The 24,992-nt window shown below is 48.5% G+C and overlaps 1 protein-coding gene across 1 annotated transcript in view; it reads right to left on the reverse strand.

The window, feature by feature from the left end:
- Nucleotides 1–3,658: 3,658 nt before the first annotated feature.
- The window catches only part of GRIP2 (glutamate receptor interacting protein 2), a 70,003-nt gene continuing 48,669 nt past the window's right edge, over nucleotides 3,659–24,992 (reverse strand). The window contains exons 17-24 of the mRNA XM_065884813.1: nucleotides 17,038–17,179; nucleotides 14,771–14,910; nucleotides 13,961–14,140; nucleotides 12,770–12,944; nucleotides 11,047–11,152; nucleotides 9,071–9,214; nucleotides 8,116–8,262; nucleotides 3,659–3,817 (exon numbers count right to left, since the gene is read on the reverse strand). Coding sequence (XP_065740885.1) covers nucleotides 3,659–3,817; nucleotides 8,116–8,262; nucleotides 9,071–9,214; nucleotides 11,047–11,152; nucleotides 12,770–12,944; nucleotides 13,961–14,140; nucleotides 14,771–14,910; nucleotides 17,038–17,179 — 1,193 coding nt within the window. The remainder of the gene's footprint in view (nucleotides 3,818–8,115; nucleotides 8,263–9,070; nucleotides 9,215–11,046; nucleotides 11,153–12,769; nucleotides 12,945–13,960; nucleotides 14,141–14,770; nucleotides 14,911–17,037; nucleotides 17,180–24,992) is intronic.

The raw sequence follows: 24,992 nt of genomic DNA on the forward strand, positions 1-24,992 counted from the left end.
CATATAGGTTTTTGCAGAACGTTGAGTAGACTTCCTTTTGCTGTACAGTAAGTCCTTGTTCATTATTTTTTGTATATTATTGTGTATACATTAATCTAAATGTCCTTATTTATTTCTTCCCCTGAGCTTTCCTGTTTGGGAATCCTAAGTTTGTTTCCTAAATCTGTGAGTCTGTTGTGTAAATAAGTTCATTTGTATCATTTTTTTAGGTTCCAGCTATAAGTGATATCATATGCTATTTGTCTTTCTCTGACTGACTTCACTTAGTCTATGATCATCCCTGTTCCATCCATGTTTCTTCCTTTGGCATTATTTAGTTGTTGTTTATGGCTAAGAGTCCATTGTACACAGGTACCATATCTTCTTTATGCATTCATCTATATGTAATTTGGGTAATTTGGGTGTTTTTGTGTCTTGGCTATTGTAAATAGTGCTGCAATCAACAGTGGGGTACATGTATCTTCTTCAATCATGGATTTCTCCAGAAATACACCCCCATGTGGGACTGCTGGAACGTAGGGTAGCTCTCTTTTTAGTTTTATGGGGATTTCGATACTGCCCTTTATAGTGGCTGTTACCAATGTACATCCCCACGAACAGTTTAGGAGGATTCTTATTTCTCCACACCGTCTGCAGCATTTAGTATTTGTGGACTCTTTGATGATGGCCATTGTGACTGCAGTGAAGTGGTAGTTCCTTGTAGTTTTGACTTGCATTTCTCTAATAACTAGTGATGTTGAGCATCTTTTCTCGTGTCTGTTGACCATCTGCACGTATTCTTTATGAAATGTTTATTCTTCCTATTTTTATTGGTTTTTTTGTTGTTGATTTTTATAAGCTGTTTGTGTATTTTGGAAATTAAGCCTTTGTCATGAGATCATTTCCAAATATTTTCTCCCCGTCTCAGGTTGTCTTTTCGTTTTGTGTATGTTTTCCTTTGCTGCATAAACGCTTTCAAGTTTTGTTTAGGTCCTATTTCTTTGCTCTTTTATTTCTATTGCTTTGGGAGACTGGCTTATGAAAACATTATGTTGTGTGTCAGAGAATATTTTGCCTATGTTCTCTTCTAGGAGTTTTGTAGTGTCATGTCTCCTATTTAAGCCAATCTGGGTTTATTTATGTGCATGGCATAAGGGAGTGTTCTGATGTCATTGATCGATCGATTTACATGCAGCTGTCCGACTTTCCCAGCACCACTTGCTGAATAGACTGTCTTTCTCCATCGTATATTCTTACCTCCTCTGTCGAAAATTAATTGACCATAAGTGTGTGGGTTTTTTTCTGGGCTTTCTATTCTGTTCCATTGATCCATATGTCCATTTTGTGCCAATACCGTGCTGCTTTGATTACTGTAACTTTGTAGTATTGTGTAAAGTTTGGGAGGATTATTCCTCCAGGTTTGTTCTTTTTCCTCAGAATTACTTTGGCAATTCTGGGTCTTTTGTGGTTCGACAGAAATTTTAGGATTATTTGTCCTAGTTTTGTGAAAACTGTCATGGGTAATTAGATAGGTATCACCAACCTATGTTTTTTTGTTTTAAAAAGACACACTAATCCAAGTGCTTTTAAATAATTTTTTTAAAAAAGATCATCTCAACAGCACCCCCCTCCCCCCACTCCCACGTCACTGCAAGTCGGTAGGGCAAATGTACACGTGGGCCCCAAGGAGACCCCAAGTGGCCTTTACAGTGCCACCCCTTGGCATGTGTGCTTCCCGAGAGCCCTAAGAAAACCCCATGTAGAAAAATACAAGGAATATGCTCCAATCTCAGCCAGAGAAAAATACAGCTTTTAGGGGGTGGAAGGGGCATGTCCCAGGGGCTGTACCCAAAATGCATAGGCAGGCAGGATGCTCACTGGGGGACAGGTGTCAGGAGGTGTCAATTCTGGGGTGAACAATCCCCATGAGAAGACAGAGGAATATTGCATATGAGAAGGCCGGCGTGGCCAGGAGATCCACCTGCCTGGCCTGGTTGCATACGTCTGGGGGAATCGCAGAGGCCTCAGCCCGAGGAGGGCAGAAAACTGTTCAGGGTTGCTGCATCTTCCTCGGCTGCTGTGGAGCGTAGCTTTCCCAAGCCCAGCGGGCAGACATGGTTCCGCCCTGACAGGCAGGCCAGTACCTGCTCAGAGACTGTCAACCCCTTAATTGTCCAGGGGGGGCAGACCAGAGGAGTTCACACAGCACGAGCAGGGACCCAGGGTGGAAGGAAGAGACGTCTTGACTCCCTATCGAGTCCCTTGAGTGGAAGAGCCTTTTTCAGGCTTCCAGGGATTCAGGGGTAGAGGAGGAGGAAGGTGGGAGTGGGCACCCCCTGTTTTCCTGAGACCCTGTTAAGAGCTGGGAAGGGGCAGAACAGGTCCCAAGACCTGGCTGAATCCTTTCTGCCCACCTCCATCTCAGGGGCCACAGCCCAGGCCACCAGGTGGAGACCCCGGGCCCTTCTCAAAACCAAAAGGGTTTCTGGGCTGCAGAAAATGAGGAAAGCGGTTTTAAGGGATACCGGTGCTTCCAGATTTCAAGTGAGAAGCAACTTCCTTGAATGACCACTTTGGACACTGTCGCTGCTGGGTGTGAGAAAGAATGGCCTGTCTCCCCTGCCTGTCTGTCCGGCTCTGCTTCTCTCTCCTCCTTCACTGATTTATTTGGCTAGGAACTCTATCATCTTACATATCCTACTTATTTGGCTAGGAACTCTATCATCTTACATATCCTACTTATTTCCATGGTTTTCCCATCTTCACAGTAATAGCAGCTGAATGGAACCCCCTGGGTCTTTTGTCCTGAAATGACTCCCACCCACCCTGAGAGGCCTGGGCTAAGACGGGTGTACTCATGGTCCAGTGGCCACACGTCCTACTGAAGCAGCAGGAGGGGCTGACAGCGCAAAGCCTGACACCAAGCTCGCCCAATGGGCCCAGAACTGCGGTCTCAAACTACAGAGGCTTCGACCAGAGTCTCAGAAATGAAAGAACCCCTCAAAGGGCAGTGCTTCCTGGGAATCCAGACACCCCAGTTCAGAGTCTCCTAAGTGAGGATGCTGGTGAGCCCTGAACACCAGAGTCTGGAGAAGGGAAGCGGCTGGCCTCTTCCGCTGAGCAGCCTCCTTCCTGGTGGGAGGCTGTCCAGATGAAGTAGCCCCCACCTTCCCCCTCAATGCTCCCCCGGGGGACGCTAACCACCTGAGCCAGCATGACGCATCGCCGGGAAGCTGCACCCACCTGCCTGCGACCGCACACGTGGGATCAGGTCCCGCCCTGCTCACCTCCTGAGACACGGCACTCACTCCTCCCTCACAGCCACTCAGGCTGCATAGCTCTTCTGGGAGAAGACTCCTTACGTGGAGCTGAGCTGTCCCCGCACTAGACGCTATTCCCAGGGGTTCTGGAGGTACCTGGGGCAGCCCCTGTACTCCCAGCTGAGCAGCCTGCCTTGACCTCTACTGGGCAGGCCCCACACTGGGCATCTTGGAGGTCCAACTGGAGAAAGACCTCGATATCACCGCAACTGGGCCCAGCCCCCTGTTGCCGCAGACGTGGAGAAGAGTCTGGTCAGAGCCTGCCAGATGACAGATGGACGAGTGGGTGGCCACTTCTTCAGCCTGGCTGCATGTGTGGGCGCCAGGATCTTCCAAGGTGTCCAGACCACGTGCTGACATCACAGCATCCGTGGGCCTCTGGGGCCCGGTGCTCGTGGGGCCCGGCTGCTCTGGGCCAGCGGGTTGCGGCTGATGACCAGCTCCACGACATCGCCCGCCTCAGCCAGGACCGGCACCGTCAGGCAGCAGTCAAGGTCCCGCGTGTGAACGTGGTTGACCTGCACGTGCACAGCCATGGGGCAGAAGGCGTCAGCTCAGCCTGCACTGAAGTAGGTGAGAATTTCCTCAAATACAGACCCTGCCCAGCCCAGACACAGGGTGAATCTGAGCACTCACACAGAGGAAGGCACTCTCATTTCAGTCTTTCAACCCTTCCATGCATCCTTCAGCCTCCAGCACCTGCATGTCTCCCTTTTTTTTCTCATCTGAAAAATCTTATTTATTTTTCGCGGTACACGGGCCTCTCGCTGTTGTGGCCTCTCCCGCTGCGGAGCACAGGCTCTGGACGTGCAGGCTCAGTGGCCATGGCTCACGGGCCCAGCCGTTCCACGGCATGTGGGATCTTCCCGGACCGAGGCACGAACCTGTGTCCCCTGCATCGGCAGGCGGACTCTCAACCACTGCACCGCTAGGGAAGACCCTTAGTTATTTATTTTTTAAATGTTTCTTTATTGTGGTAAAAGTCACATAATATAAAACATTCTATTTTAACCTTATTTAACTGTAGAGTTTAGTGGCACTAAGTGCATTCACATTGTTGTACAGCTCTCACCATCATCCGTCTCCTGAATTTTTCACCCTCCTAAACTGAAACTCTGTCCCCATTAAACACTAACTCTGAAATCCACCCCCAACCACTGGCCCCTGGCATCTACCAGTGTACTTTCTGACTATGAATTTGGCCATTCTAGGTACCTCATATAAGTGGAGTCAAACAGTATTTGTCTGCACATCATGTATATTGGAATGCATTTTTAAGGTTAACTTAATATATGTCCTGCAAACAGACTGGACCTTTTTTTCCCCCCATGCTATACAGTAGGCCCTCACTAGCCATCTACTTCATATATAGTAGTGTACATACATCAATCCCAATCTCCCAATCCATCCCACCCCCCTCCCCACTTGGTGTCCATATGTTTTATACATCGGTGTCTCTATTTCTGTTTTGCAAATAGGTTCATCTCTACCTTTTTTCTAAATTCCACATATATGTGTTAATATACGATATTTGTTTTTTCCTTTCTGACTTACTTCACTCTATATGACAGTCTCTAGGAATAAACCTACTAAGGAGGCAAAAGACCTGTACTCAGAAAACTATAAGACACTGATGAAAGAAATCAAAGACAACACAAAAAGATGGAGAGATATACATGTTCTTGGGTTGAAAGAATATTGTGAAAATGACTATACTACCCAAAGCAATCTACAGACTCAATGCAATTCCTGTCAAATTACCAATAGTGTTTTTCACAGAATTAGAACAAAATATTTTACAACGTGTATGGAAACACAAAAGACCACAAATAGCCAAAGCAATCTTGAGAAAGAAAATGGAGCTGAAGGAATCAGGCTCCCTGACTTCAGATTATACTACAAAGCAACAGTAATCAAGACAGTCTAGTATTGGCACCAAAACAGAAATATAGATCAATGGAACAGGATAGAAAGCCCAGAGATAAACCCATGCACCTATGGTCAACTAATCTATGACAAAGGGGGCAAGAATATACAATGGAGAAAAGACAGCCTCTCCAATAAGTGGTGCTGGGAAAACTGGACAGCTACATGTAAAGGAATGAAATTAGAACACTCCCTAACACCATACACAAAAATAAACTCAAAATGGATTAGAGACCTAAATGTAAGACCGGACACTATAAAACTCTTAGAGGAAAACACTGGAAGAACACTCTGACATAAATCACAGCAAGATCTTTTTTGATCCACCTCCTAGAGTAATGGAAAATAAAACAAAAATAAACAAATGGGACCTAATGAAACTTCAAAGCTTTTGCACAGCAAAGGAAACCATAAACAAGACGAAAAGACAACCCTCAGATTGGGAGAAAATATTTTCAAACGAATCAATGGACAAAGGATTAATCTCCAAAATATATAAACAGCTCATGCAGCTCAATATTAGAAAAACAAACAACTCTATCCAAAAATGGGCATAAGACCTAAATTGACATTTCTCCAAAGACAACATACAGATGGCCAAGAAGCACATGAAAGGCTGCTCAACATCACTAATTATTAGAGAAATGCAAATCAAAACTACAATGAGGTATCACCTCACACCAGTTAGAATGGGCATCATCGGAAAATCTACAAACAACAAATGCTGGAGAGGGTGTGGAGAAAAGGGAACCCTCTTGCACTGTTGGTGGGAATGTAAGTTGATACAGCCACTATGGAGAACAGTATGGAGGTTCCTTAAAAAACTACAAATAGAACTACCATACGATCCAGCAATCCCACTACTGGGCATATACCCAGAGAAAACCATAATTCAAAAAGACATATGCACCCCAATGTTCACTGCAGCACTATTTACAATAGGCAGGTCATGGAAAAAAAAAAAACTACAATGAGGTATCACCTCACACCAGTCGGAATGGGCATCATCAGAAAATCTACAAACAACAAACGCTGGAGAGGGTGTGGAGAAAAGGGAACCCTCTTGCACTGTTGGTGGGAATGTAAATTGGTACAGCCACTATGGAGAACAGTATGGAGGTTCCTTAAAAAACTACAAATAGAACTACCATACGATCCAGCAGTCCCACTCTTGCGCATATACCCAGCGAAGACCCTGATTCCGAAAGACACATGCACCCCAATGTTCACTGCAGCACTATTTACAATAGGCTATCCATTGACAGACGAATGGATAAAGAAGATGTGGTACATATATACAATGGAATATTAGCCAAAAAAGGAACGAAATTGGGTCATTTGTTGAGACATGGATGAACCTAGAGACTGTCATACAGAGTGAAGTAAGTCAGAAAGAGAAAAATAAATATCTTATATTAACACATATATGTGGAATCTAGAAAAATGGTACAGATGAACCGGTTTGCAGAAATTGAGACAAAGATGTAGAGAACAAACGTATGGACACCAAGCAGGGGAAAGCAGCAGGAGGGTGGGGGTTGTGGTGGGATGAATTGTGTGATTGGGATTGACATGTATTCAGTGATGTGTGTAAAATTCATGACTAATAAGAACCTGCTGTATATATAAAAAAAAAACTACAATGAGGTACCACCTCACACCAGTCGGAATGGGCATCATCAGAAAATCTACAAACAACAAACGCTGGAGAGGGTGTGGAGAAAAGGGAACCCTCTTGCCCTGTTGATGGGAATGTAAATTGGTACAGCCACTATGGAGAACAGTATGGAGGTTCCTTAAAAAACTACAAATAGAACTACCATATGATCCAGCAATCCCACTCTTGCACATATACCCAGAGAAGACCATGATTCCGAAAGACACATGCACCCCCAATGTTCACTGCAGCACTATTTACAATAGGCAGGTCATGGAAGCAACCTAAATGTCCACCAACAGAGGAATGGATAAAGAAGATGTAGTACATATATACAATGGAATATTACTCAGCCATAAAAAGGAACAAAATTGTGCCATTTGCAGAGACGTGGATGGACCTAGAGACTGTCTCCATTTTTTAACATCACAAGCAGACCACACGCTGAGCCTCCTGCCTAGAATGTGGGGCATGGGAAAGGGTGTGCCGGAGATGCCCCACAGCTTCTATCTGCCCACTCACATTTCCCAGGCTCCCTTGCTGTGAGATCACATGACTTAGTTGCCATGGAGTCCAAGGCATTTACTAGAGGGTGGAGCCTCCACCAATCCAGGTGGAGCAAGGCCCACACTGGCCCACAGTGGACATAATCATATAAGTGATAAATAAATGTTCATGTGTATTAAACCACTGAGATTTGGGATTGTTTGTTCCTGCAGCATAATTTAGCCTAACCTCACCAATACAACTGTGTTGTCATTCCCTTCTTTCAGATGAGAAACCTGGGGCTCAGGGCTTCCCTGGTGGTGCAGTGGTTAAGAATCTGCCTGCCAATGCAGGGGACACGGGTTTGAGCCCTGGTCCGGGAAGATCCCACATGCCATGGAGCAGCTAAGCCTGTGCGCCACAACTACTGAGCCTGCACTCTAGAGCCCGTGAGCCACAACTGCTGAAGCCCACGCACCACAACGAAGAGTAGCCCCAGCTCACCACAACGAGAGAAGGCCCGTGCACAGCAACGAAGACTCAACACAGCCAAAAACAAACAAACTAATTAATTAATTAAATCTATAAAAAATAAAGGATTATTTAAAAAAAAAAAAAAGAAACCTGGGGCTCAGAGAGAGGAGGCAACCTGCTCAAGGCCACTCAGCCAACGTAGAAGTCAGGCTTTCTCCCCACTATGGGGCTAGGAACGGCCACTCCATCAATAGTGCCACCACCCAGCATTACCTGGAGGACCCTGTCAAAGGGCCGGAGACCCCCACGTTGAGCCGGCCCATCAGGGCGCACAGTGTGGACATAGACGCCCTTCTCCAGGAGGCCATCTGAGACACTAAAACCAAAGTCACTCCGTACAGGGTCCTTGTGCAGTGTCACCTGGGAACAGGAGGAGGAGACCTCTGGAGCCCCGATCTTTCCCCCTAGCCTCCCACAGCTGCCTAAGCCCCTTGGTCTGGCATCTGATGCCTCCGGGACCCAGCCCTAGCCCACCTGGCTGTTCTTCCACGTGTGTTACTGCCTCGGCATCGTGCCCAAGCCTTGGCTTCTGGAGCACCCCCTCCCCTCCACCTCCGCTGACCCTCCATCTACAGCACTCAGTCACAGTGGAAGCTGTAGGAAAAGGAGTTCCTTTCAGTTCTTTTTCAATCTTCCTGCTTCCGTTCCAGGAGAAAGTCTCAGTGGGGTGGACATGTGTTTTCACCACCCTTTGACACTTCCCATCTCCCCGTCCACCAAAGAGCTGGCTTCAGGCTCAGAGCCTTCTGAAGGTTATTATGGGCCGAGAGGTCTTTTTTCTCTTCTGTGTTTTGTTTTCCTAGACAGTAGCCTATAGATGGCAAAAACGCTGGCCTCTCATTTAAGGTACTGATATGCACGCACACATATATATATACACACACATATAGAAGCCTTTATATTATACACGCACACGATAAGTAGGGAAAAAGTGAGTCTACTTAAAGAAAAGTATCACGAGTGTGTGTGTGTGTGTGTGTGTGTGTGTGTGTGTGTGTGTATCGCCCAAATGGCAGGAGTTTTGGAAAACTCTGCCTTCTATAAAATCTGTGTTTTATTGGTGGAGGAGAATGAAGCCCAGAGAGGGGCGGGGGCCATCTGGAGCTATGGCGAATACCCACGGCATCAGGACATGCATCCAGGCCTCCTGTGCTCCCCCAGCACCCACCTTGTGCATCTCCAAGGGTGTCGGCAGCAGCACCTCCTGTATTTCTTCTGGGGAAGCTCGTATCTCCTGGTTCCTCCTCCAGGGCCGGTGGCCAGGCCTGCCCTCGAGGGCCACGTTCTGCACGGTGCCTGTCATGATGGATGCCTGTAGGGACACAGCTCTTCACTCAGATGCTTCCTGCTCTGTGTGCGGTCAACATCTATGGACACCTACTGTGTGCCAGCCTTCAAGGTCACAATGGTGAACAGAATAGATGAGGTCCCTGCCCTCCTAGGGCTCTCAGCCCAATGATGAGCAATCAGAATAATAATCATTGGCACTGAATTATTAGCACTTATACTGCGTTGGACTCAGTTCCAAGCACTTGACACACAGAACTCATTTTATGCTCTACAATATTATGAGCCAGGCAAATAACATCCCCCCACCGCCGCCCATTTTACAGAAGAGGAAACTGAGGCTTAGAAAGATTAAGATTTGAACTCAGAGTCTGGCTCCAGGGTCGAGGGTCTTAACCACTCTGCTAACTTGCTAGTCACAAAAATAAAGAAGATGAAATTACACAGGGCAGTAAATGTCACAGAGGCCAAGGTACACAGAATGTGAGAGGCTGGAACAGTGAAACTGTCAGTATGAGGGATCGGGAAAGCTTCCAGAGCCGAGATCTGAAAGATGAGCAAGAAATGGGGAGGAAGGAGAGTCCCTGGCAGGAAGCGGAAACAGCATGTGCACAACCCCAGCAATGGACAGATGCGGACGGAGGCCCTGCATTCGAGAGAGTGCAAGGATGGGGCTGGGAGGGCAGAGGCTTAACCCTGCAGCGCGTCCTCAGTGGCAGTGCTGGGGCCCCAGGGCAGTGGCTGGTGCCACGGAATGGGGGGAAGACGCAGTTAGGGGCAAGCGGGACTGTCAGTGGCCAGCTAGAACAGGGGCAGATGACATGGGGTGGAGAGTGGTGACACAGGACGCCTGGGAAGAGAGACAGACGGAGAGACAGGCGGCGGGGGGGGGGGGGGGGGGGGGGGGGGGGGGCGATCCATGGTGCAGCGCCAGAGGACAGTGTTAGGAATTGAATAGACCATAAAAGTACAACTTAAACCCTGTGGGAGGCAGGTAAGTGCTTACAGGTAAATTCCTATCTTTAAATGCACGATGTTAGGGAGCAAGAAAGACTGAAGACTAAGGAGTTAAGAAACCAGGAAAAGTATCAAGATTTAAAGACAAAGTCGAAGGAAGGGAATATCGAAGCTAGACATACAAAAGAGTAAGGTAGGAGACAATGAAATATGAGACATAGTTAACAAAAACAAAACTTGGTTCTTTGATGAGCCTAGTAATTGGCAAGGCTGATAGAGAAAAAAAAAGGCTCAATCAATAATTTTAGGAACAAAAATAGGGCAAAAGCACAGATAAACAAGAGTGTAAATTACTGCTCTCAGAATATGAAGGAGCTTCAGAATTGACCCAATGAGATCCTCCCTAGGTCTCCCCAGGCAGCCTTTCCCATCGTGGGCAAGGCTGACCTCACAGAAAGCCGCATTCACCTCTCGGCCTCTCATGTCCCATGCTGTTACTGATGTTGACATCCACAAGCTTCCACTGGGCATGCTAACGACACGCACACACAGACACCACAACTGCCCTTATGCATCCCAATGTGCACACTGACACACGTGTTCTGACAATACTCAGCACTGTGCATGCATGAGCGTGCTCACCTGCACGCACACACACACGCCCCCCGTGCACACACACACGTTTTATGCCGAACATGCTCACATGTGCACACACCCCGATTAACGTGCCACACCACGGTGCTCAGTCACACTTGCACACGGGTCCATCCACAGTCTGTATGCACGTGAAGGCACCTTTACACAGAGGGTGCCAGGTGAGTACCCTTGTACGTGTTACACAAGAGCACAATGCCATCAACGTGCCACCTCCCACGGGGGCCTGGGGGGGGCAGGGCGTACCTCCAGCTCCCTCAGCAGCTCCGACTGACCACATGACTCCAGGTCTTCAAGGGCTTCCCCGAACATGCGCCAGAAGCCCTCCTCGCAGGTGGGGCCGGGGGCGGGGCTGTAACGTAGGAACCAGAGAGCGTCAGCTCCTGGCGGGTGGGCTGGGGCCTGAGGAGTCTTCCGGGCCCTGGGGCCCTGCGTTGGGCTCAAGGGGCCATTGGGTGGGTGGGCGGGCGGGCAGGAAGGCAGGCGTCCTCGGTGGCAGTGCTGGGGGCCCGGGGTGGTGGTTGGTGACACGGAATGGGGGGAAGACGCAGTTAGGGGCAACCAGGACTGTCGATGGCCAGCTAGAACAGGGGCAGATGAGACGGGGTGGAGAGCGGTGACACAGGACGCCTGAGAAGAGAGACAGACGGACAGACGGACGGACGGACGGACAGACAGACAGACAGACAGACAGGAGATCCATGGTGCAGCCCCAGAGGAAAACCCCAGGTCCCACCCAGACACAAGGCATTGCAGGACAGTGACAGGGACAGAGCTGGAGCTGGCAAGGACACAGATGGATGGAGACGATGGAGTATTAGGGCTGGGGAAAGGGCTGTGCCACCCTATAACTTCCATCACGGGAGGTATGGCCCGTTATCAGCTCTAAAATCGGGTCTCATCAGAATGGTAACAAGCCACGTTTTCACGCTTCACCGTTTACAAAGCCCTTTGCCATCTACAAAGCCCTGGATGTTATCAAGTGTGCTGTGGTGTGCAAAGCACTCTCACGAAGGCATGCAGGCTTTCCTCTCAAAGGGAGTGGCCAGGACAGTGATGCAAATTAGGTGCCTCCTTCCCTTCCCGTTTCAGAGATGAGAAGACTTAGACTGAAGGCCATCTGCTCCATTCAAGTCAGTTCTACAAACGTTCTGAGCCAGGCCCTCTCCTGGGCACAGGGCTATGGAGGGGAATAAGGTGAAGGCCCTGTTCTTAAGGATCTGAGGGTCCCTCATGGAGCGCGTGTGAGCAGCTACTGGATGCCTGGCTGAGCTCGGGATGCCAAGTAGAAGACACGACAGCCAGATGATTAACAGGTAGACCACCAGTGCCACCAGGAGGGTGAGCAGCTGTGGGTACCAGCAGAGGGAGGGAGGATCAGGGAAGCCTCCCAGAGGCAGGTCTAAAGGATGAGTAGGCATCGGCCAGGAGAGGGGAGGGGACAGCATTCTAGGCAGAAGGAACTGCCCGGCCAAAGCAGAGCCGTGGGAAGCTGGTGGCTGGGGCCGCACGAGGACCAGCATTTCTCCACCGGGTGTGCTTCCCGCAGGAGCATCTGAATTCACCACAGAAACCACCACGTCCCCAGCCCAGGGCTGGTGCTTGTAACCATGACCCGAGGGCCACTGCAGGAGGCCATGACCATCTGGGCCAAGTCGGGAGGGTGTGGGTCCGAGCCCTCAGTGTCTGGGAACAGCTGAACACCAGGTGTGGGGAGGGCCGGCCAGGCTGCCTCTCCAGCCTCACACCTTTGCCCCTGCTGTGCCCTCCGGCCAGCGTGCCCTTCCCCCGCCTCAGCCTTCTGAGATGGCTCTGCTCCACACTTCCTCTCCTCTCCCAGGAGGTGCCCTCCTGAGGCCAGACAAGACTTGCCCATCGCCCCCATCGCCTTGGCACAGGGACTGGCTCCCCGCACCCATCCTGGCCAAGAGGGCGAGCCGGTGTCCCCCGTGGAGTCCCCACCACAGACCTAGCTGGTGGCCCCCAGTCGTCTTCCTCTTCCTCCTCGGGGAAGCTCTCGTCGGCAGGGGCTGGGGTGTAGCTCGTCCTCCGGGGCTCGGTGGGTGGGGGACTGCTTCTCAGCCGGCTGCACCGCCACTCCTGGGGGGTCACGCCCCGGGCTGCCGCCTGTGGAGTGTAGGAACCTGGCAGGTGGACAGAGCGGGCGCCTATATCCTCTCTGTGCCCTTAGCTTGCCCTCCTTCCTGCCCCATCTCTAGCTGTGCTGGGTGGCCCGGGAGAGGTCTTTGCCCTCTCTGGGCCTGCCTGACTACCCAGAGTCCCCTGAGGACCCCTGCCACCCGGACCCCTACCCCAGAACCCCCTTGATCTCCTGATCAACAGCAGACTTAATGCTGGGGCTCCAGGATCCTGTCCCAGCTCCACGGGGCTCGGCTTGGCCGATCCCTGCCTGAGAGGGAGGTCCACTGTGTTAACCATCCTCTTCTCCCTGCCAGCTCTGAAGGTCTTACCCCAGGGGGTGATGCTGAGAGATGCTGACCCACCTCTGGAGATGGAGAAGCTGAGACTGAGATCGGGCAGATATCCAGTGAGTGAGGACCAGGGCCGAGGGCCACCTGAGGCTACCTAGAGGCCTCACTCCACTACTCCCTGAGCTGGGCCTTGGGGAGTCCCTGTGGTTCTGGGTCCCAGAGGCCAGAAGGCCAGCCACCAGATTCAGATACCCCCCAAGGGCACCCATGGGTCTCAACACGCATGGGCAGGGGAGCTTGTGTCCTTGGGGGCGCCCTGCGGGTGTCCACCCAAGAGGGTCTCATAGGATGGGGTGGGAGGGGGCTTTCTACCTTCCCGCCTTCAATGGGATGCAATCAACACCGAGCACTTGCTGTGTGCTGGCTGTCGGGCTGGGAACGAAGGAGGCAGAAGTAAGACCACTTGGTCCCAGGCCTCGTGGGGGGGATCTGAATGGGCAGCTGCAGTGCTGTGGATGCCGATCAAAGCCCAGGAAGGCCTGCAGTCCACACTCTCAGGAGTGAGCGGCCCTCAGAATGGCTAATGGGGCCCAATCAGGTCTGCCTTCAGGAAGTGTCCCTAAAGGATGGGGCCAGCAGAAGGGGAGCAAGAAGGGTTAGGCGGAGGGAACAGCCCCTACAAGGGCCCACGGAGAACACGGTGCTTGTCCAGGGGCCCGAGGTGTTACCTGGGCCCCCAAAGCCACCCTCAGTGGCCAAGCTGCCCCAGGACTCCACTGCGCTGTCCACACTGGGCACAGTGGACGAGGATCGGGCTGCCAGCAGGCCGCCTTTCAGTGCCTCTGGCGGGTCCTCATCTGCATCGCTGGCTTCACTGAGGCTGCCCGATTTGCGGGGTAGGAGGGGGCCTGGGAGAAAAAGCGGGTGTCACTGCCACTGGCTTCTGACCTTGGAGACAAAGGTGCTCAACCAGCCTCAGTTTCCCCACTTCGCCCTGGTTTGGGAACTCACAGGCCCTGGGCTCCCTGAGCCTCCTGCTGGGCAAGCTGACAGGTGAGATGGGAGGCACGCCAATAGGCAAACCCGTTTCAGAGATGTGAAAACTGAGGCTCAGAAAGGCTGCACAGCATGCCCAAGGTCACACGGTGAGCAACAGTGGAGCCCAGATAAGAAGGAAGGCTTTAAAGCTCAGGCTCCATCCACTCCCTACCAAAGCATGGGGGACAGATTCAGGGGAAACTGAGGAATGTATGAATGACGGCTACAAGGCAAAACAAGCAGGCACCTCAAGAGGCAGGAGGTGATGAAGAGCATGGTTCAGGCCCAGAGGGCCCCACACTGGCTGTATGACCTCAGGCCCATCGCTCCCATCACTCTGAGCCTTGTCTCCTCTGTCTCCACTGTCCCAGGTACCCTCCCACCTCCACGGGGTGAGCAACAATTCAGTGAGGTTGGGCCTCACAAAGCTTGGCACAGAGGCTGAGGGAGCTCTCTTCCTAAATGGGCTGGACGGCGCCCAGGTGTGGGGTGAGGCTCACGGTCTAGCTGCTTCTTGATCTTCAGGGTGACGGTCTCACCAGCCACCTGCAAGAGGTGGATGGCCTCACTCAATGGCCGGCCCTTGAGGCTAACGCTGTTGATGGCCAGGATACGGTCCCCAACGTGGATAGCGCCAGTCCTGGAGAGGGGGCACAGGGTAGGGGATGGGAGTTAGACAGGGCCTTGAAGTGGGGGTCTGCCCTGGGGGAACTCAGGAACCCCGAAGCACAAGCCTGGCTGACCCCAGTTAAGCCCACCCTGGGTGGGGGGGAAAGCAAGTGTGATTGTATTAACAGAAGTATGAAGTCTAGCATCTGGGAGGGGCTTATCCTGCTCAAGTGTAAAAGTTAGGTTCTGGAACCAGTGTCCAGCGTGAGTTTTCAGGGTGGTTTGAATGCCACATACTAGCTGACAACTGCTATGTGGTCTTAGGCCAGTTCTTTAACTTCCCTGAGTCTCAGTTCTTTCATCTGTAAAGTAAGGGTGATAATACGTATTTTATCAAATTATAATTGAAGGATGGATGGGTGGAATGAATTCACGTTTCCCTCCAGCTGAAATCCATGTGTAGCCTTTCCCTCTCCTTGGGTCTCAGTTTCCCCACCTAGAGAATAAGCCTAAGCCCCAGGGTCCAGCTGACTTCAGAGAGGGCTATGGTGGTGGTGGTGGGGGGGGGGGATGAAAAGGCCAAGCAGTAGCAGTGTACTAGCCCAATGGTTTTCTACCTAGATACTATTAGAATTACCTAAGGAGCTTTTTAAAAAGGGCAGATGCCTGGCCCCTCCCCCTGACCAATGAAATCGTAACCCTGGGAGCAGGGCCAGGGAAGATAATTCTGAGAAGCAGCCAGGGCTGAGGGTGGGGAGGGGGGTTGCAGCAGGTGCTGAGATGCACCTGACCTGGGTGGGGGAGAAGGAAGCAGTGGACTGGAGTGGGGGGTCTTAAACTCTAAATGTAGATTTTGCTCTCCATGCCCAGCATTGCCCAGCAAGCTCCCCGAGGGCCTAGGGGAGTGACTGAGTCAGAATATGGTGGATTTGGGGGGAAGGCCAGAGCTGTGCCGTCCAGTATGATGGCCACCAGCCACATGTGGCTACTGGGCTCCTGAATTGTGGCTGGCCTGAACGGAGACATGCTGCAGGTGTAAAATACACACCAGATTCTGAAGACATAATATGGAAGAAGAATGTAAAATACTTTGTTAATTATTTTTATATTGATTACATGTTGAAATAAGTACATATTTAAGATCTAAAAAATTTCTTTTTACTTTTCTAATGTGGCTGCTAAAAAGTTTATAAATAAATTTGTGGCTCACATTATACTTCAGTTAGACAGCGCTGACCTGGATCGGCCAGGCAAAGGCAGACAGGTTGTCTACTGTGCCCTGTAGGGCTGGCGCACAGTAGGTACTCAGAAAATGCCAGAGTGGATGAATACATTTGAGGTCAGGACTGGTCCCACTGGCCTCTGCAGTCTGCTGGACACCCAGCAGGGGGCGATCCAGGAGCACAGACTCCAACAGGTTGACGCCTCAGCCCCAGAATCCTTCCCATCCTCCTGCACCACCCCACCATGGTTTCGCCTCTTGTGCTGTGTCCTCCTCCAAGGGGCCATTCTGCCCGCCAGGCTGGGCAAGGCTTCCTTTTTACAGAAAGCTCTTCTCAGTACCTGGAGCTCACTGCAAAGCTGTCCAGAGAAAGGCTGTCTCACCCACACTGGGGTTGCCTCCCTGTGACCCTCGTGGGGACCAGTTCCACTTCTGGGCCCAGATCCACCTGCTTCCCCCTCCAAACTGGACAGCCTGGACACCCCTCTTCTCACATCTCTCCCTTCTGCCACAATTTCAGGGAAACTTTCTAGGGGAGAGGATAGCAGGGACCCCTGCCCCAATGCCTCAAGAGAGGTGCCAGGCTGTGCTGGGACCCAGGTACCAGGGACATGGCCCCTGTATTATGAAGGCACATAGCAGGTGCTCCAAAAAGACTCACATGCTGACTTTCCAGAAATGGGGTGATCTCCAGGTTTGGGGGAGCAGAGGGATGAGCATACATTTATCCAGCAGTTACCTGAAGTAGGAGGTCTGCCAGGGGCTGGCCCGCATCTGAGGAACTGAGGTGCAGAGAGGGATGGGACAGGCCCCAGGTCACCCAGGCCATCGATGTTGGAACAAAGGTAAGATCCAGTTTGGCTGATCCCAAAGCCCAGCTCCTGCCCCATGGGGTCCCTGGGCTCACCTGTGTGTCCCCACAGAGCCCCGGCTCACCTCTCAGCCAAGCCACGCTTGGTGAGTCCTGAGATGACAATGGGATCGAAAGGCTCCTCTGTGCCTGAGATGGTGATGCCCAGGGGGCCCCCGTAGCGTTTCAATTCCACCGTGTAGCTGACGGCACCTGTGGTCTGTTCATCTGCAGGGGGGGTAAGCATCAGGGCTGGGGGACACCCATCAGGGGTAGGCCGTAGGAATGGGCACTCCCAGAGCCCTGCCAAGCTTTAATGCACTTCCACTCATCATACTCATCCATTAATTCACCCACTCCCTCAGACATTAATTCACTGATTTACGCAGCCACTAATACACCGATTCCCTAGGCCACTAATACAGCCATTCCCTCAGCCATTAGTTCAACCATTCTCTCAGATTTAATTCAGCCATTCCCTCAGCCATTAATTCACCTATATCCCTCTGTCAGTAATACACCCATTGCCTGAGCTATTAGTTCACCCATTCCCTTATGCCAATAATACACCCATTCTGTCACCCATTCATTCATTCATTTCCTAAGCCACTAACAAATCCATTCCCTCAGCCAATAGTTCACTCTTTCCTTCATGCCATTAATACACCCATTCCCTTAGCCTTAATACACACATTCTCTCAGCCGTTACTTCACCTGTTTCTTCACCATTAAGCCTCCATTTCCTCTTACATTAAATCACTGATTCCCTCATCCAAAAATATGTGTTGGATACCCACATTCCCTCAGCCATTAATATACCCATTCCCTCATGCCATGAATTCACCCATTCCCTTAACATTAATTCACCCATTCCCTCAGCCAATAATTCACCCATTTTATTAGCCATTAATACACCCATTCCCTCAGGCATTAATTTACCCATTCCCTCATCCAGTAATTGACCCATTCCCGCATGCCATTAATACATGCACTCCCTCAGCCATTAAGTCACCTAATCCCTCAGCTATTAACATACTCATTCCCTCATGCCATTGATTCACTCATTCACTCACCTATTAATACACACATTTCCACATCCATTACTTCACACACTCTCTCCCATTAATTCACCTATTTCCTCAGCCATTAATACACCCAATTCCTCATACTGTTAATTCACCCATTTCCCTCAGCTCTAATACACATATTGCATAGCCATTAATTCACCCCTTCCCTCAGCCATTAATTCATCCATTCCTACAGGCATCAATACACCCATTCCATCAGGCCATTAATACAACCATTCCCTCGGCAACTAATACACCTGTTCCCTAAGCCATTAATTCACTCATTCCCTCAATCATTAGTTCACCCATTCACTCATGGTAATAACGCATCCAATCCCAAAGGCACTATCATACCCATTACCACAGCCATTAATTCATCCATTCCCTCAGCTATTGATTCTCCATTCTCTCAGCCGTCAATTCACCCATTCCATCACCTATTAATTCCCCCATTCCTCCAGCCATTGATTTACTCATTTCGTCAGCCATTAATTCACCCATCAACCAGGCATAATACACTAATTCCCTCATGGCATTAATACACCCATTCCCTCAGCGGATTAGTTCACACATTCATTCATGCCATTAATAGTCCCATTCCCTCAGTCATAGTTCATCCATTCCCTCAGCCATTCATTCAGTCATTCCCTCTGCAATTAATTCACCTCTTCCCTCAGCCACTAATTCCCTCAGCCATTAATACAACTCCCTCATGACGTTAACACCCATTCCCTCACCAATTAGTTGACCCATTCATTCATTCATGCCATTAACAGACCATTCCCTCTGCCATTAACATACCCATTCCCTCAGCCATAATTAATCCACTCCATTATTTCACCAGTTACTTCAGCCATTAATTCACCCATTTAATCAGGCATTAATTCACCTACTCCTGCAGCCATTAACACACCCATTCCCTTTTCCTTTAATATATCCATTCCCTCATGCCATTAATACATCCATTTCCTCATGCCATTAATTCACACCTCTCCTAGCCATTAATTCACCTCTTCCCTCAGCCATTAATTCACCCATTCCCCAGCCATTAATTCACCCATTCCCTCAGTCATTAATACACACATTGCCTCATGCTATCATTTCACCCATTCCCTAGGCCATTCATTCAGCCATTCCCCCAGCCATCAATTCACCTATTTCCTCAGCCATTAATTCACCATTCCCTCAGCCTTTAGTTCACCCTTTCCTTCATGCCATTAATACACCCATTCACTCAGCATTTTTAATTCATCGATTCCCTCAGCTATTAATTCACCCTTTCCCCCAGCCACTAATTCACTCATTCCCTCAGCCAGTATTTCAAACATTCTGTCAGCCATTATTTCAGGCTTTCCCTCAGCCATTAAGTCATATTCCCTCAGCCACTAAAACACCCATTCTCTCAGCCATTACTTCACCCATTCCCTCAATGATTTTTTTCCAAAGCACTTTACTTTTATTAAACTCACATAACTCTCATAACAACTTTAGATACAGGTGTTATTTTAACCTTCATTTTGCAGATGAAGAAACTGAAACACTGAGGTAAGTTGTTCACAGTCACAACTTAGTAAATGGTGCAGTTATAAGCAATCTGGCTCTAGATTCTGTGCTCTGAAATAGAAGACTCTTGCCTTTCTAGAATATATGTAATCTGGGAGCTCTTACATTAGGTGAAAATGTCAAGTTATGTCATTATTGGGGTAAAATTGAGTTTTTTTAAGTTTCTAAGGATCAGATTTATCAAAGCTGCATTGAATATCTACTGATATCCATTGTTCCTGCCCTTACAGAGACAAAAAAGCAACTGTCCCCTGGGATACAGAGCCAGGAACAGCAGTGAGAAGACACCTAACCAAACAAACACAAATCAGCAGAGTAACATAAGAAAACTGCTGGGTCCAGCCCTGCCTAACAGCCTCATTAGTGCCCCTACTTAAATATGTCTTATTTTCACTAATAACTTAGAAAATATCTGGTCAGACAGAGTGGCTTGCCTTTCAGAGCAGTAAATAGGTATATCTATCAATTATATATACTGGGAGAAACAAGAACATTTCCAAACACATCATGTTTGAAAATCTCAACAGTAATATTCCCTTGTCAAATAGAAATAATCTAATATTCACTTCTATTTTTTTCATGGAAAGGCACTTTTAAAAAAATTTATTTAATTTACTTTTGGCTGCGTTGGGTCTTCACTGCTGCGTGTGGGCTTTTTCTAGTTGTGGTGAGCGGGGGCTACTCTTTGTTGCAGTGCACGGGCTTCTCACTGCAGCGGCTTCTCTTGTTGCGGAGCACAGACTCTAGGCGTGTGGGCCTCAGTAGTTGTGGCACGCAGACTCAGTACTTGTGGCTCGTGGGCTCTAGAGCTCAGGCTCAGTAGTTGTGGCACACAGGCTTAGTTGCTCTGCAGCATGTGGGATCTTCCCAGACCAGGGCTCAAACCCATGTCCCCTGAATTGGCAGGCGGATTCTTAGCCACTGTGCCACCAGGGAAGCCCGGAAAGGCACTTTATTTTAAATATAGCAGTGTGTACATGTCAATCCCAAACTCCCAATCTATCCCTTCCTGCCCACCATCCCCCTTGGTAACCATAATTTCGTTCTCTTAAGTCTGTCAGTCCGTTTCTGTTTTGTAAATAAGTTTATTTGTATCTTTTTTTGTATTCTGCATATAAGCAATATCATATGATATTTGTTTTTCTCTGCCTTACCTCACTTAGTATAATATTCTCCAGGTCCATCCATGTTGCTGCAAGTGTTTATGTCATTCTTTTTAATAGCTGAGAAATATTCCATTGTATATATGTACATCTTCTTTATCCATTCTTCTGCTGATGGACATTTAGGTTGCTTCCATGTCTTGGCTATTGTAAACAGTGCTACAATGAACATTGGGGTGTATGTATCCTTTTGAACCATGTTTTTCACTGGATGTATGCCAAGGAGTGGAATTGCTGGATCATATGGTAGCTCTATTTTTAGGGTTTTTTTTTTTTTTTTGGCGGTATGCGGGCCTCTCACTGTTGTGGCCTCTCCCGTTGCGGAGCACAGGCTCCGGACGCGCAGGCTCAGTGGCCATGGCTCACGGGCCTAGCCGCTCCGCGGCATGTGGGATCTTCCCAGACTGGGGCACGAACACATGTCCCCCTGCACTGGCAGGAGGACTCTCAACCACTGCGCCACCAGGGAAGCCCTATTTTTAGTTTTTTTAAGGAACCTCCATACTGTTCTCCATAGTGGCTGCACCAATTTACATTCCCACCAACAGTGTAGCAGTGTTCCCTTTTCTCCTCACCCTCTCCAGCATTTACTGTTTGCAGATATTTTGGTGATGGCCATTCTGACTGGTGTGAGGTGATACCTCATTGTAGTTTTGATTTGCATTTCTCTAATAATTAGCGACCTCGAGCATCTTTTCATGTGCCTGTTGGCCATCTGTATGTCTTCTTTGGAGAAATGTCTCTTTAGGTCTTCTGCCCATTTTTTGATTGGGTTGCTTGTTTTTCTGATATTGAGCTACATGAGCTGTTTGTAAATTTTAGAGATTAATCCTTTGTCAGTCGCATCCTTAGCAAATATTTTCTCCCATTCTCTGGGTTGTCTTTTTGTTCTGTTTATGGTTTCCTTTGCTGTGCAAAAGCTTTTCAGTTTAAGTAGGTCCCATTTGTTTTTGTTTTTACTTCCATTACTCTGGGAGATGGATCGAAAAGGATATTGCTGCAATTTATGTCAGTGTTCCACCTATGTTTTCCTCTAAGAGTTTTATGGTATCTGGTCTTACATTTAGGTCTCTAGTCCATTTTGAGTTATTCTTGTGTGTGGTGTTAAAGAATGTTCTAATTCCATTTTTGCACATGTAGCAGTCCAGTGTTTCCAGCACCATTTATTGAAGAGATTGTCTTTCCTCCATTTTATAGTCTTGCCTCTTTTGTTGTAGATAATTGACCATAGGTGCGTGGGTTTATTTCTGAGCTTTTTATCCTGTTCCCTAAACGATTAATTCACCTATTCCCTCAGCCATTAATACACCAAGTTCCTCATCCCAATACATCCACTGCCTCAGCCATTAGTTCACCCATTCTCTCATGCCATTAATGAACCATTCCCTAATGGGTCACCAATTCCCCCATGCTATTAATATGATTCCCTAAGCCATCAATTCATCTATTCCCTCAGCCATTAATATACCCATTAATTCACCCCTTCCCTCAGCCATTAATTCACTCATTCCCACAGCCACCAATATACCCATTCCCCCAGCCATTAATGATTCCATTTACTCCACCACTAAAACACCATTACCTCAGCCATTAATTCAGCCATTCCGCCAGCCATTAATTCAGCCATTCCCTCAGCCATTAACTCACCTATTCCCTCAGCCATTAACTCACCTATTCCCTCATGAAATTGTTATATCCAACTGTCAGCCATTAGTTCACCCATTCATTCATGCCATTAAGATACCCATTCCCTCTGCCATTAATGCACCCATTCCCTTAGGCATTAATTCACCCATTCCCTCAGCCATATTTAAAACATTGTCTCAGGCATTAATATAGCCATTCCCTCTTCCTTTAATATATCCATTAGTTCATGCCATTAATATATCCATTTCCTCATGCCATTAATTCACCCATTATTACACACATTCCCTCAGCCATTAATTCACCCATGTCACCAACATTGATTCACTATATCCCTAAGCCATTAATTCACCCATTCCCTTAGTCATTAATTCACCTATTCCATCAGCCATTGGTTAACCTTTCATCTGTTATTAAAACACCCGTTCCCTCAGCCATTAATCCAGCCATTCCAACAGCCATTGATTCACCTTTTCCCTAAGCTACTGATTGAGCCATTCCCTCAGTCATTATCTCAAACATTCCCTCAGGCATTAATTCAGCCATTCCCTCAAGTACTAACACACCTATTCCCTCAGTCATTAGTTCACCCATTCATTCAGGAAATTAAACCCATTCCCTCAGCCATAGTTCACCCATTCCCTTTGCCATTAGTTCACCCATTCCCTTAGCCATGAAAAACCCATCCCCTCAGCCATGAAAACCCCATTCCCTCAGCCATAGTTCATCCATTCCCTTAGCCATGAAAAACCCATCCCCTCAGCCAGGAAAAACCCATCCCCTCAGCCATTAATACACCCATTCCTTCATCCATTAGTTCACCCTTTCCTTCATGCCATTAATACACCCACATCATCAACCTTTAATTCATCCATTCAGTCAGGCATTAATTCACCCATTCCTTCAGCCATTATGCCATTAATTCACCCATTCCATCAGCCATTAATTCACCCATTCCCTCATGACATTGATACACCTATTGCTCGGCCATCGTTCATTTATTCCCTCAAAAACTAATACATGCATTTCCTCAGCCATTAATTCACCCATTGCCTCAGCCGTTAAACCACACATTCCCTCAGCCCTTAATACACCCATTCTTCAGCCATTAATTCATCCTTTCCTTCAGCTAATACACCCATTCCCTCGGTGACTAATGCACCCATTTCTTCATGTCACTAATTTACCCATTCCCTCAGCCCTAATACACACATTCCCTCAGCCTTTAAAATCACCCATTCCCTGTCCATTAATTCACCACACCTCGAAGCCATTAATTCATCCATTCCTTCACCCATTAATATATGCATTGCCTCATGCCACTGAAATACCCATTTCCTCAGCCATTAATTCATCTATTCCCTCACCCATTAATACACCCATTCTGCCATCCATTAATTCACCCATCCCAAAGCCATTAATTCAGGCAATCCCTCAGCCATGAATTCACCCACTCCTCTGCCATTAACTCATGCATTCCCACGGCCATTAAAACACCCATTCCCTCATGCCATTATAGTTCACCCATTCATTCAGCGATTTTTTCACACATTCCCTCAGCTATTACTTCAACCATTCCCTCAGCCATTAATTCAGCCATTCCCTCATCCATTAATACACCCATTCCTTACGCATTTAAATCACCAATTCCCTCAGCCACTGACTGTCCCATTCTTTTAGCCATTACTCAACCATTCCCTCAGCCATTAATTCTGCCATTCCCTGAGGCTTTTTTTTTTTTTTTTTTTTTTGCGGTTCGCGGGCCTCTCACTGTTGTGGCCTCTCCCGCTGCACAGGCTCCAGACGCGCAGGCTCAGTGGCCATGGCTCACGGGCCCAGCCGCTCCGCGGCATGTGGGATCTTCCCGGACTGGGGCACGAACCCGTGTCCCCTGCATCGGCAGGCCCACTCTCAACCACTGCGCCACCAGGGAAGCCCTCCCTGAGCCTTTGAAACACCAGTTGCTGCAACCATTAATACATACATTCCCCCTTGCATTAATTTACCCATTCCCTCAGCCATAATTCACTTATACCCTCAAACATTGATACACCTATACCTTCAGCCATTTTTACACTAATTTCCTCACGCCTAATACACCCACCTCCTGAGCGATTTGTTCACCCACTCCCTCAACCACTAATTCACCACTCCTCTCAGCCATTAATTCACCCATTCCCTCATCATCAGTTTACACATTCCCTCAGCCATTACACACCCATTCCCTCTCTCATTAGTACACCTATTCCCTCCCCCATTAATTAACCCATTCTTTCCACCATTAGTTCACTCATTCTCTAATCTACTAATTCACCTAGTCCTTCAGGTATTAATTCATCCATTCCCTCAGCCATTAGTCACCCATTCCCTCAACCACCATAGAACCATTTACTAGGCCTCTAATGCACCCATCTCTCAGCCATTAATTCAACCATATTCTCAGCCATTAACTCAGTCATTCCTTCAGCCTGCCATACACCAATTCCCTCAGCCATTAATACACACATTTCTCCATCTGGTTTAATTCGCGCACTCCCGTATCCATTAATTCACCCATTCCCTCAGCTGTTAATTCAGGCATTCTCTCACACACGAATTCATCCA

The sequence above is a fragment of the Phocoena phocoena genome, chromosome 10 (genome assembly GCF_963924675.1).
Source record: "Phocoena phocoena chromosome 10, mPhoPho1.1, whole genome shotgun sequence".
Classification (NCBI taxonomy): domain Eukaryota; kingdom Metazoa; phylum Chordata; class Mammalia; order Artiodactyla; family Phocoenidae; genus Phocoena; species Phocoena phocoena.